Source organism: Azolla caroliniana, unplaced genomic scaffold (genome assembly GCF_043228905.1).
Source record: "Azolla caroliniana isolate FFs.n. ecotype wild unplaced genomic scaffold, voAzoCaro1.0.p SCAF_1, whole genome shotgun sequence".
Lineage (NCBI taxonomy): Eukaryota > Viridiplantae > Streptophyta > Polypodiopsida > Salviniales > Salviniaceae > Azolla > Azolla caroliniana.
The window spans coordinates 27,918,072-27,931,872 of NW_028230436.1; the positions used below are offsets into that span (position 1 = coordinate 27,918,072).

Genomic DNA, 13,801 nt, shown 5'->3' on the forward strand with positions numbered 1-13,801 from the left:
CCATTTCTTGAGACCAAATTACTTCCCATTAAGATCATGGCTGTGGAACGAGTGATCAAGTACATATTTAAAGTTCAAAAACAACCCTCACACCAATTTTCTACTATTGCATGGGACACAAGTAGAAATAATCAAAAGACACAACCAAATTTTGGATATAAAGAAATGGTTTGGAAAAAGGGACGCATCACATTTGCTTCATGATGCTTCAATAGAAGCCTCAGTGATAAGAGACTTTATTGCAATGCCAGTGTAACATCGCTTGTATTTTACATCATTTATTACAGATGTTGGTTGCACCCAACTACAAAATCATTTTCACTGTTTCCATATCCTCTGTATTTGAATTAATGCAAGATGATGCAGATTTTTTCTTACATAGATTAGAAACTCCAGTTTCACATAATTTATTACATACGTTTGCACCCAATTACAAAACCATTTTCACTGTTTCCATATCATCTGTATTTGCATCAATGCAAGGTATGCAGATTTTTTCTTCATAAATTAGAAATTCCTCCTTTGCAATCTACAACGTTTAGATGGGTCGATCAAGGCCAGTGCAGGGACAACAATGACAAAGGAGTTAATTATAAGTTTAATACACATTCAACTAGGTTCAATGCGTTCAAAAAGAATAAATTTACATGGACTTCCATCAAATACTGGTATTTATTCAACTTTTTGTAGGTTCACCTTTACATATTTATATGCCCCTCAAATACTGATAGCAATCTTACAATATCAGAAAGAAGCTATGGATTACAAAGTTGTACTCTACATCAGAAACAATTACTGACTGATAAGAAGTTTATATATATATATATATATTATTTTGCTGATAAAATCATAACTAGTCGTAAGGAAAAATATAACCTAGTTCTAAGGAAAGAAACAAAAAGGAAAGTTTAACTGCCTCTCACTAAATACGTGACCACATGCAAAACAAGAAAGGCTCTCTAGTGACCTAAGTCAAACGACTTTTGTGCAAAAATATGCATCTCTAAATGTCATAACGTGATGAAGTAGTGAGCTCTCAGCCTATAAAGGGCATGAGCCACTAGGTCTTCTTGTAATTATGCAAGTGGTATGTGGTGATCACTATTATATAAGACCTTATTATTCCCCCACCTTCCCTTCCAAATATTCTGATCCATTCCCATTCTTCCCATATTATAAGCAAATTACAGCTCATAGCCTCTCAGTAGGGTAAATAAATCTAAAGGGAACACAACCCGCAAATTGTCTAGTATAGCAACCATATTCTGTACTCGGGATGCAGTATTCATTTACTAAACTTGAAGAACTTCATAATTCAATTACATACCTTGCAACTGCCGTCTGGAGCAAGTAAACCTGGGCGCACAATAGGTCTCATGAAATAGCACCATATTCAAGGAACAATAACCTGCAAAAGAAGTATGTACATGGACACATTATAATCATTTATGCTTTACTCTAGTAAGACTAGTAAATACTATAAAGACAAATTATGTTAAAGCCAAAAATTAGGTCACCTCATCATTAAAAACAAATACGAGAAATACTGTCAGAAAGGGAAGTCTTTTTGAAGGTCAGGTTCTAGATGTTTCTAATGAGAATAAGAAAACCAGTTAGGCATCTGTTATATTACCTTCCTTTCCATAACTGTCAGCGTCAGTCTCATATGTAATGTCAGTAGCTCTGCTTCATTTGGTGTGTGTAAAGTAAAAGTCAGTAGCTGCTGCGGTCAAAAGAGAAACCGAGAGATCTAGTAGTCCCACTTACATAAGTTAATCGGTGGATTAGTTCAAGGGTAACAAACAGTCGTTGACATCCAAATGAATATCAGTGCATGTTAGATGATTCACTAAATTTGTCAGTGGATACAAAAAAATTTAATTGCAGGACAAATATGTCCATACATAAAAAAATACGAGTCTCGATCACATATATTATGAGTTAATGAGAAATGTACTCCCCAATAACTGAAATTAGAATCCACCATTTTTACAATAAGGAGAGCAAAAGAAAGAAACAATAGACAGAGAGAACTGCAAGAGATCCTTTTCCTGAAAACTGAACAAATGCTCAATCAAAATTTGCATCCTTACATTTTATTGATAGTGGACAAGACATGTTATTGCTCTAAGTTCATAGGCTAAAAAGAATCCTCCTTGTCCTAGAAATTCTGATAATCTTTACTTAGTAGAAGATGAATGCACCTGCTTCCTCAAAATAACAGCTGATGGCGGGGGTATATGTACATGAGACACCACCACCCAATGCCAAACTCTGACAAACTTCATAGCAGTCCTTATGCTACTGTAATGCATGCCTTTGTAGATCAAATAGCTAGCTTCAGCTTTATTGATAACATATCTTTATCCTCCTGTTTTAGCACGCTTCATCCCAGAGTTGTTAAATGGAGATGCATTCCCATTCCATGGAGGAGTCTCCTCTCTCAAGGTGCCATTAAGCATGGCAAGCTCCCTAAGCTGTTGCTTCTTGAAGAAATCGTATGTCTCCTCCTGAATCATAAAAATTGTGTTAAAAACTATTACGAACAACATTCAGAAGGTCCTCATCAATAATCCATCACTTGTTAACATACCACAGGCTTCAGAAGGTCCTCAATAATCTCGCGAGCTCGATTCAGCTGAAGATCAATCACGTTAGCATTAGTAACCAGTTGTTCTGCTTCTATAAGAACATGAAGGTGCTCATTGAGATGCTCATAGCCAGGTTTATCTCGAAGCTTCTCCTCCTGCGGGCGACAAATTGCAACCATTAAAATGGTTTGTCAAACCAAATGTAAATACCCTGGAAATCGCTTATTATGCTGCTATGAGAGGAACGTTGTTATTGCCACTTTAAAAGAAACAAAAATAGAACAAGAACATCCTCCCAGACAAATAAGTGAAAAGATAGCGTAGCATTATTCTGGCGAGAACTAAGTTTTTTAACATGTTCAAAGAGTACATTAACCTTCTCTATTTCCTCAAATGTGAACCAAAATAGGCCCTGCAAACTTAGACAAGCTACTTTTCTATTTAGCTCATGCAAAAGAGCACATATTAACTTTGAGCAGGCTGACTAACACAATGCTTCAGATCCTGTTCGCAAAATTATCTTCCCTATCCATACCAGTCTGCCAATATTTTGTGCTGCTTCTTGAATCCTACTGCATACTTGACTTAAATTTGTCACAGCACATTCAGAAAATTTACACCAATCAGATCATGAAAAACAAGAATTTGATCATAGCTACTTTTTTATGATATATAGAACAATGTGTAAGCTTCATCTCCAACTTCACAAAGTTTCAATGAGCTTGAGCACAACTCCACAACCACATAAAGATGCATATGTGAAAAAATACAAGTAAAGTCAAGGGGGGGTGGGGGGAAACTATTTAACCATCACACAACATAATGCACCTTATCAGCATCTCTTATAGATCCCCTCCCTCTGATGAACACACGGCACCCAGTGTCACTTTCCACACGCTTTAAAGAGTTGCCTCTGGGACCCAGCAGTCGGCCCACAAAATTGAACTACAATTATTCACCAATTGATACAAGCAAAAGAAGAGAAATGATGTAAACATTTGGAAACAATATAATCTAGTTAAGTGAATCTTCAAATATTGGAGACAACTCAGAAAAAGTTGATTTGTTGACCTACAACTTACTGGATCTTTCTTCATACACTTACATTAGGATACCTGTCTATAGGAACTTCGACTCGTAGCACCTTCTTTACAAGATGACCTGGAGAACTCATGGAAACGTTGCTCATTCCTGGAGATCCACGCCATGCAAAATTTTGTTGTGCTATCCTCTTTAATGAAAAGTGTACATAAAACCGATCAGAAAACATTTGCGAGAAAATCAATCATCTTTCCAAGTCGATATTTTTACCTCAGATTGAAAAGCAGACCAACCATTCACATCAAGACCCCTCCCAGTTGAGATGAATTCTCCACCCAAGTGTTCTCGAATATCAAGTTCCCCAAAAGTAGTTCCAAGCAAAGCAGATAATCTCACAATTTCTGTCCCAAAACAACAAAAGCTCAGACTGTCCTTTCTATGTAACCAATAAGTAAAAACTTAATTCTAAACACTAAGATACATTATTAAAACTGTGATATTCTGTAGCACATCCAATATAAATCAATTTTGAATGATTTCGAGCAAAGCAAATTGATTCATGCCAAAACAATGGTGTCCCTATTCGCAGAAAAACATCAAAATTCATAGCAGTCCATATTGCATCTGCAAGTCCCTATTCTACAAAATGTCTCTTCTAAGGTCCTTCAAATCAGCTCTTTGATTGTCCTTCCAATTGGTCATTTAATATCCCCAAACATCTCTTCTAATACCCTTTAAATGTCCATTCTAATATTCTTCAAAACGTGTCCCCACAAGGATTCTTCTCCAATTTTCTTCGTATCCTTCACCATCATCAATAAATATTACAGAACAAATTCCAGAATGAATCGATCACATCCTTGAGGAGAAAAAACAATTAAAATTGAGAAACATTATGGATCCAAGAATCTAGGAATTAACTTGAATTTTAAAGAGAAAAAACCCATGCTCAGGAATCTATGCCTATCAACATTGGGCTAGTATCAGCTACACATGATTTGAGCAACCATACCTGGCAAAGTTTAGAAGTTCATACCTTAATTATGCATAAAAACCAACTCTCATTCTCAAATAAAGGCAAGCATCAAATTTTTTACATCAAGGGCACTAAGCTCACTAGCTGGAAAAGTAATCTATTTCATCAATTATTAAATTTATGATTGCATCAACCAAAAAATTACATTTAAATATTTATGATGTTGACAATGCACTTTACTAGCCAATTCTGATCAATCCATCATGTCATCTCTTATTCTTTTATGATGTTGACAATGGGGGAGGAGAGTGTGATTGGTCTTTCTTTACAAGTGATATACATTGTTACACAAGTTACTTTGTTGAAGTTAAATTAGCTGTAAAATATAACATGTCATCTCCTATTTTTTATTTCCAGCTGTAATTGGATATCTGTGCCAATGCAATAGCTCCAAGTAAATAATTCATTGATACTTGAAACCATATTATACATAACAGTATAACATGGCAGCATGCTGTTATTAGCTATTAGAAAGGACATTATTGAAATTCATAGGAGTTAAAGAATATAACATGCCATTTTTTAATCATCTACTTCAAACTATAGGTGGCTACCAGGATATTTACATACACGTTGCCTGATATTTCCAAGCAAAATTACAGATGATATTTATATACATAGCACTTAAATGGGTGCTTTGTTTAAAATGTAGCTATAGTGAATAGTAAAAATCCTGAACTCAAACGAACTATAATACATTTCAACTGTAGAATAGTAAAATGACTTCCAGAGATAGCTTTATTTAAGGAAATGAGCTATTATTTCAAATAAGCTGCTTATATAAATGAACTATTTCTTTTACATAAAAGGTACTCAAACGAGTGCTTTCTTTCAACTGCGACCTTGGAAACATTTTTGCAATAACCAAATAAGTTAATGCATAAAGAGCACAAAATCACATGCTTTGTTTCAATGTAACCTAGGAAAATAACTTCCCATGACCGTATACTTAAAACAAATGAACTGTTATTGATCTTATTATGGTATCAGCCCCAAAACAATGAGACATTTTTTATGTAAAACTCTAGTACCTTGGTTAAGTAGCCTGCTGCAATTAGGAAGTACTTGAATGAACGGTCCCAATTTCTGGCGCTCTAGAAGGAGCTCTGTTAAGAATCTATACAAGAAATTCTCGTGAGGGTTTGAGCATGTTGCAAAAAATCCTAGTTCTTGCAAAAGTCAATGCAGATTCAGCAAAATATCACATGGAAATGAAATAATATGAACATGGTCAAACGAAAATGAGGCACCTTCTACATTATCACACAAAAATGACGCATCATCGGATTAAAATGAAATGACATATTCATGATTGTATGAAAATGGAACGGCATATTCTTCAGGACATGAGAAACGGAACATTGTACACATCATCGCATGAAAATGCAATAAATTATAACATGAAAATGAAATAAACAATATACATCACCATGGGAAAATGTGAAGAATGTATATATCAATCAGCGTAAGGGAATGGAACAACATATACATCATCAACATGAAAGTGGCGTAAAATACACATCATCATATAAATTGAAACAAATCACGTGGGAATGGAACAATATATACATCATCATGTAAAAAAAAGGGAACAAATTACCACATTAAAAAGCAAGAAATCAGCACACGAGAATGAAACAGCATAGACATCAGCATCATACGAAAAAAGAAGGGGAAGAAGTTACCACCACGTGTCAATGAGAAAAGCATACACGTCATCACATAAAAACAAAATGGAACATGAATAGGATCGCACATACCTTTGAATCTCAGCAGCTGTCCACGAAGAAGAAGAAGAAGAAGGGGAAGGGGAAGGTCGATGGTGCGAGGAGGTAGCTCCATTGGAAGAGTAAAGAGACAGGGAATTCATGGAGTTCATTGAATGCACGGGGGATTGGCGAGAGGGGATCATGTCGTCGCCTTCCTTCACGTGCTTGAGCAGGAGAATTAGATCAGGCGGAGAGAGTACACAGAATGGATCGACAGAAGCAGGAGAAAGACTCTTCTTTTGTGTGTGTGTGTGTGTGTGTGTGTGTGTGTGTGTGTGAGAGAGAGAGAGAGAGGGGAATGCAGCTTTTTTCCCGTCACTTTTTAAAAATGGACAGACACACCCATGTGTGTTTCATCGGCCAAAGGTTTAAATAGCTCCGGAGAATCGCCCATCCCCACACGTGCACTCCCACACACACACACGTGTGCCTTCCATGTCCCGCCCGCCCCCTCGGGGCCTTCACACAGGCCGTGCCCGAGTCGAGTCAAGTCGTCTCTCGCCTCGTGACAGACGTGGCCTTCCTTCCGTGTGCCGATAGTGTTTCTGGGTGCCAAGAATAGAGTGTCGAGGATACTGACTCTATTAGGAAGAGGGAGTCAGCCTGGGAGTGGCTTGCTAAGGTTGTGTGTGCGCGTGGAAGCGGGGGGTTTGGGGGCCGCTCCCAATGGTGAGTCGTGCAATGTAGGAGCAGGTCGAGAGGCGGAACATATTCGTCTTCATGCAAGCAAAACCAATCCCTGGATGATGGCGCATGGAATGTTATAACTACCACCAAAAGAGTCACTCTTTAGAAGGATTGTCGAGCCCTTAGGGAGTTGAGGGAGTTGTATGATTGGCCCTACCCTCGATGAGGATAAGAGAATACCGATGTTTTTATCAAAGTGAATGGAACGTTTTAAGGAATTGGAAACTTCCTCTACACAAACAACGAGAGACGTTCTCCTGATGGATGAGGTATTGCGTGTGTGTTCATTGGACTGAGGTGCATCATTCCATCAGATGCCACATAGAGCTACCTCGTATCCCCACTTTTAGTTTTGCGAACATTTAGCATCTAGATAGTAAACGAAGAATGCCCACAACAGTTGATGTGGCACGAAGGTGCACATACACTAGACCATCTCTTAAGGCATACAATTAGGAGATTCCATAACTTTGTAGCTTTGGAGTTAGCATATGGGAAGCAACTTACACTACATGAAGTCTATCAAATGCACGAATTGATAAAGAGCCTATTATTAGTGGGCCGAATGGATGAGATGAGATGTCATGCAGTGGTTGCAAAATGGTCCTTGAATATCCTAAACTATGTTCATGTGCCTAGAAGGGGCAACAAGTTTGCATTGCAACGCCTACTCCACATGTCCCATTTGTTAACATTGATGAATCAATAGCGGTTATAACCACTACGGCATGGCAGATTGGATATACATCAAAAACCAAAATGATGGTGTTGTGAAGCTTTAGTTATCCATCCACTTGATCATATCCCCACGTTCAGTTTTGCAAACATTTCACAGCTAGATAGTAAACGAAGAATGCCCACAACACACATATAGAATTCACCAACTTAGTACAGTTAGGTCATTCTTATGTGTGCGAGTTTATGTCTATTTAGTCATTAGGTGGATTGTGGTTCATCATTACATTTTCCAATGATGGTAGAAGGAAGGGTTGGGTAGTGTACCCCTTGAGGGGAAAGGATGAGAACTTGGCAACATTTAAGATGTGATCAGTTATAGTAGTAATGGAAAGATCTCATATAGAACCACAAAGGAGATTTCTATTATAATTAGGCATGGTCTTTCTATGAAACGAGTTTCCTTGTAGTTGTGACTAATCACCACGAAGAGAACTTGACAAAATCCACCATGATGATAACTCGATGAGTTCCATAATGGACATTTGGCTACCATAGGACTCAAAGAACTCCATCATTGATATGTTGAGCTCAAAGAAGAATGCAACAATGTTGTTATATTGACACTTGAGCAGCAACATGTTTCTTGTGGATACACTGACAGCCTATTTATCAACAACATTGTTGCATGGTAGCAACACCACTCGCTATTGCAGATGAATAGATCTTGATATCAAGCCTCATCACTACCTAACCTACCTCACTAACACTACTACATGAAACTAGACTCACGCTACCCACCTTTTTACGTGCCCATTCACACGCACAAAGATTTTAGCTATCTATTCCTAACAAAGACACAAATTCTATAACTAACCCTCCATAACCACATTGTTACAATGAACACATATATGCCTTATACTTGTGTGCATAAGCATGGTTTAAAACAACAACACATTTAGGCATATGTGCAACTTCACACATTCAAACATATAGGTAGCACACATATTGACACACGCATTAGAACCTATTTCACATGCAAATTAAAACTCAATACAAGTTATCTCATGTACACATTTTGAATAAGACACACGCACACATAAATATTGTCAAATTACACACACACTCATGGATTCACATTGAGTGCATGCATACACACACATGCAAGAAACAAATACACATTCACACAACTTCGTCAATAGGCACACTATTACCATACAATCACTCATTAAACACATGGAAATTTAATACTCATGCACCCATCAACACACATATTCTCGCAAGAAAGTTCTCAAGGGCTTCCATGCTTATCGAAAGGGGTAAAAATTGGGTGCACACTTTCATACCCTCTTGAACATATAACTGAAACAAACTCCAAGGATGCCATCTTCAACCCCACCTCCCTAGTTCAAGACCCTTATGGTCACATTTCACACAATAATGTGAATGACAATTGGAAAGTGCACACAACATACACCAATATTGAAGTATTAAGGCCTTATTTGCCACCCACTTCCACCAATATAGTGGATCGATTTGGATCACAAACTTGCTAATGCAGTCCACAAAAACCCAATACTATAACAACCCCATTAGGTGGGAGGTGAGTTTCTTGGATGTATAGAAGCCTACACCTCCTATGTGTATATAAAGTTCATGCATGTAGTTAGATGGACTTTGAAGACTCTCAATCATGGGCACCTTTAGACTGTTCTAAATAAGACACACTAAGTTAAACGGCTCGTTGTTCAAACTTGTGTGAACCCTATAACCCCAACTATATAAAGATCACTAAGGCTTTAAAAGGACTAGTTGTGTTGATTGTAGTCGTTGAAGCACTATGTCAAGAGTTTGACTACCATATGCTTGGCTCAACCACATTGTTTGTTTGAGCAAAGTTGTTACGGTCATGACCATATAATATTCCGTGGTAAGATTGTACTGTAGTATTCTATACACATGGATAAAGTGTGAGGGTTAAATGAGAGTAAGAATTACTTTTAATACTTGCGATTGAGACAACCCATTAAGGCCAAGTGTGAACTTGCTTGGGGGCCTTAGGTCTTGATATAAATATGAGGCCTAGCTACCATCATTTGACACATTATCGACTACATCGAGACTCTGTCCTCGTGGTGATGAACTCTTGAAGCGAGCACGCCAGTACCAGGTACAACTTGTGGTATGGGTCGTCGATCAAGGCTTGAGTCCATCTTGATCCATTCGCTCGGAGGTGATCGGGTAGATCAACACCTTTCTTTCTCTCTCTTTCCTCTCTTATCTATTTATTTTATATTTCCTTATCATATGCTTATATTAGGATCTAGTTCTAACAAAAGTGATAAATTGATTTCCTCTTTGTTGTGTACAAATAACGTAGGTGAGGGTAGGTCACTAATATTACATAAGTGAAGGGTATATTCACTAATGTTAAAAAGGAACTAATGTGATTGGATAGAAGGAATGATAGGTGCATACACTATCACGATTCGAACAACCAATGAATGGGGGAGTCTTTTAGAAAGACACATTTATTCAAGGGGCCTAGGGATAGGTATAAATATGAGGCTTAGCTACCCTCATAGGGACATTACGTCGGAAGGTTGTTGTCTTAGACACTGATGGTGTGGGCTAGGCTTTCGTCTCGACGATCGTGTTAACTCTTCCAAGGCATTAGTCATCCTAATATCCGACAGTATGGGACATCGGTGGTAGATTGGTTATGTCTAGATCGTAGCTCGGGGGTGGAACGGGTGGAACGGGTTCTTCGATTCAATCTATTTTCCTTCTTTTACTTTATTTTGGTCTATTGATTAGTAATAGATTCGTAACACTCTTTGACTATGTTTATACATTGTTTAGGTTCATTGGTACCTTCTTTGTTAGACATGCAATGTATTTTTTGGGTGGATTTTATCCTCCATATCTTGTATGATCACATCAAAGCTCTTGCATCCTCAAACAAGTTAAAGAAGCTCTTGGCCAAACAAAGTGGCGATAGCTTAGCAATTTTTACCATCCACAAATTGTAAGTCACAACAAGGTTCACTTCTCGAAGCTTCACATCTAAAACTTTGCTAAAAATGAAGAACTCACTTGTCAAGGATTCCTAAGCTTTGGTGAGTTCCTACAAATTTGTGGGGTGATGGTCAACAACTTTCCCAAGGCATCAAGACAAACATATGATTATTGTCATTGAAGTTACCATTAGCCTTGGTTGGCAACATTTTTTGGGGTACTCGTAAGTGATCGATTTGGAAAAGGGCCATCATCTTTGTGTGATTTACTAGGTATGAGTTGATTTTGTGATAGATCAACCTAACATGTTGACGCTTTCCCCATGGAGCAAAATCAAGATTAAGCTCCAACGGATTCTATGAGATTGGGAGGTGGTGCATTGAATACAACTTCACCATTAAATCTCATTTATTTTAGTTGGAGTACTTTTATGTTTTTTACTATTCATGGGACTCAGAAATATATGTGCCCAAATATAATTCGTAATATTGTCAAAACTTGATACTTATCAAATTCTTGTAATTCAATTGTGTTTTTACTACGAGGATTTACCAAGTTGGTTGTTCATATAACTATTAGCAATTTGATGAACATAGAGAAAACGACAAAGATCTTTTGAAGAAAGTTTATTTGGAGGTTCATCCGCTCTCAAAGAATTATCCCACATTCATGCAAAGGTGTTAAATGTAGGTAGGATTAGTTAGACACTCTCATGCTTGAGTTATTACGAACATACTTTTGCAATACAAAAGTCTTAGAGAGGTGGTTGTAACTTGTAAGAATAGGATATGGAAGGGTGGGAACTATTGGTTCTTCCAAAGGGACATGTATTGTCCCATAATATCAACTTTTCTAACCCATGTAAGCATGGGTCATTGTACGCTAATTGTAATATGGAATGGAAATCATCATGATGTAGGGAGTAAATTCAAAAACTATAATATAGAAAGTGTCTTTGGGTAAATCAGCCATTAATCATGTTGATTAACTTTAATTTATACTTAGGTGAATCCAACATTATAAGGGCATGTTGTCTTCAACAAGATGCTTAACACTTGACACTGTTGTTTTTTCATATCACTCAAGGTTATGCCATATGTGTTCTTGTTATGCAAATCCTCTTTAAGATTGAAGCTAAATATGTGAGATGAGACTTTGCACCATTAAAGTAACGTAAACTTTAGTAAAGAAGAACAAGGATAATTGAGCCAATTTACTTTCTTTGTTTCCATACAACATAACATGGTGACAAAGTTTATCACCAACATTAAATTAAAGATTGAAATTTAGTAAAGAAGGTAAAGAGTTCTTAGGCCCTTTATATTTTCTTTTTAATTACAACATAACATGGTTACATACTTAATCAACTCATACAAATGATAAAGAATTATTCGCAACCTTTGAAGCCTAGTGAGAACCCAACCTCCAAACATAAAGGCAAGCATCCTCATTGTTTAGATTGTAAAAGGAATGGTAAAATAAATGAACCATGCCATCGTCTCACGTTATCCAACCTCCATGTCACTATGTTATATGTCAAACTAAAGTTAGACCACATTGTCATATAAATATAGCGCAAATGCAATAGTTAGTCATAAAGATGGTTTCTCTCATAAATTATTTATGAGGCAAAAGAGTAGGGTAAAGTAGCAAACCATGTCCAATTTAGAAAATCACCAACCTCTACCTCACGATAGAAGTAGTGGAATAAAAAACACATACAAAAGCAAAATTGTGTTGTTGGATTTGGGCCTTAAAAGAAACAATGTTCGACTATAAATGTAAAGTTATTATTTCTTTTTATATATTCCATTTGAGAGCTAGTAATATGACCCAAATCACAACAAATAACAAATGCAAGACGTGACACATATTTATTGACTTAATGTACATATAGCCTTATATGTGCCACATTATTTCAACTTTAAGATACATGAACTTTATCGTTTCTATGCTAGACCATGGGATCGAGTATCTTGTGTGCTTACTTGCAGCTATCCATATATTTATACTCCATTCAATTAGGATATTGACATATTGTGAAATTTGGTGCTAATAGCGTTGTTTCTTGAATACAAAAAACAAATTGCACAACATTGAGTTCGGCAATTTGTACATCAATACAATTTTTTGTTTATTAACGGTTTCATTCATTGTTAGCTCAATTATTGTCATTGCATGCAAATTATGTCATTGCAAATGAAGCATGTTTGGGTATAACATGTTATTAGAAAATTGAAACTTTGGTTAATGACTACATTTGCAATCAAGGGAAATTGAATTCAAAAGTTTCAATCAAATAAACAAAATCTATTGACAATTATTTTTTGGGGGTTCAAAATATTTAACATAATGTATGATCCAATGCTTCCACGTCGTGCTTTGGCCATGTCTTTATCCACAATTGGTGCCATTACAATTCCATCTAAAGCATCATGTTATCTCTTAATAATTCTAACAACCCACTTATTTAATAATAATTCTAGTAAAAAAAACGTCCATCTATTTGTTGGGCATCAAATACTTTAATTTTCTTTGATCATGTGCAATATCAATTGTGTTTTGGTTTCCCTTTACCTTAATGAGTTGGAATACAAGGTGAATATTATTGATATACCTTTTTTGTTGGATGTGTAGTGACACACTGACACAATAATAAAATAACATGAGCATTCAATATGAATTTGGTGAGTTGCATAGTAGATCCAAGTAGAGTAAGTCAAAGAAGCACAAAAACTTGTTATGTACCATGCAAAGGAAGAAAATGCATTCACCCCCGAAGATGGGAAATGTGGCTTCTTTCGTTGTGGAAAAAGCTAAATTTATTGTTACTTATCATGCCTTCCTAGTACTTTATATGATTATGGAAACTAAGTTCACATGGTCATGATATACCTTCCTATTATCATTGTATCATGGTACCATATACCAGATTTTAAGTTTTATGGTATTACTGAATTTTTGTCATTTGCACAACAACAACA

The 13,801-nt window shown here is 36.6% G+C and overlaps 1 protein-coding gene across 3 annotated transcripts; it reads right to left on the reverse strand.

Moving 5' to 3' along the window:
* Window positions 1-218: 218 nt before the first annotated feature.
* LOC147869412 (KH domain-containing protein At2g38610-like) lies at window positions 219-6,739 on the reverse strand. Of its 3 annotated transcripts, XR_015530673.1 has the most exons (8): window positions 6,429-6,735; window positions 5,700-5,785; window positions 3,903-4,033; window positions 3,697-3,822; window positions 3,420-3,536; window positions 2,594-2,746; window positions 2,205-2,510; window positions 219-1,408 (listed from the first exon to the last, which is right to left on the reverse strand). XR_015530673.1 is itself a non-coding variant. In XM_087329130.1 (7 exons), exons 1-7 carry the CDS (start codon window positions 6,578-6,580, stop codon window positions 2,364-2,366), a joined length of 870 nt encoding a protein of 289 aa, XP_087185256.1. In that variant the 5' UTR covers window positions 6,581-6,739; the 3' UTR covers window positions 2,031-2,363. The 3 variants fall into 3 exon arrangements, 2 of the variants coding, with proteins under 2 accessions (XP_087185256.1, XP_087185253.1); XM_087329130.1 differs by lacking the exon at window positions 219-1,408 and having other exon boundaries at window positions 2,031-2,510; window positions 3,420-3,504; window positions 3,707-3,822; window positions 6,429-6,739; XM_087329127.1 differs by lacking the exon at window positions 219-1,408 and having other exon boundaries at window positions 2,031-2,510.
* Window positions 6,740-13,801: the final 7,062 nt, after the last annotated feature.

Excerpts from the sequence above, each read along its gene's own strand:
- LOC147869412 (XM_087329127.1), bottom strand. The coding sequence starts at position 6,580 with ATGATCCCCTCTCGCCAATCCCCCGTGCATTCAATGAACTCCATGAAT. Across the intron at positions 4,034-5,699 it reads CAGCAGGCTACTTAACCAAG|AAATTGTGAGATTATCTGCT; the intron begins GTACTAGAGTTT and ends GTTTTGGGACAG. Across the intron at positions 2,511-2,593 it reads AGGACCTTCTGAAGCCTGTG|GAGGAGACATACGATTTCTT; the intron begins GTATGTTAACAA and ends TTTATGATTCAG.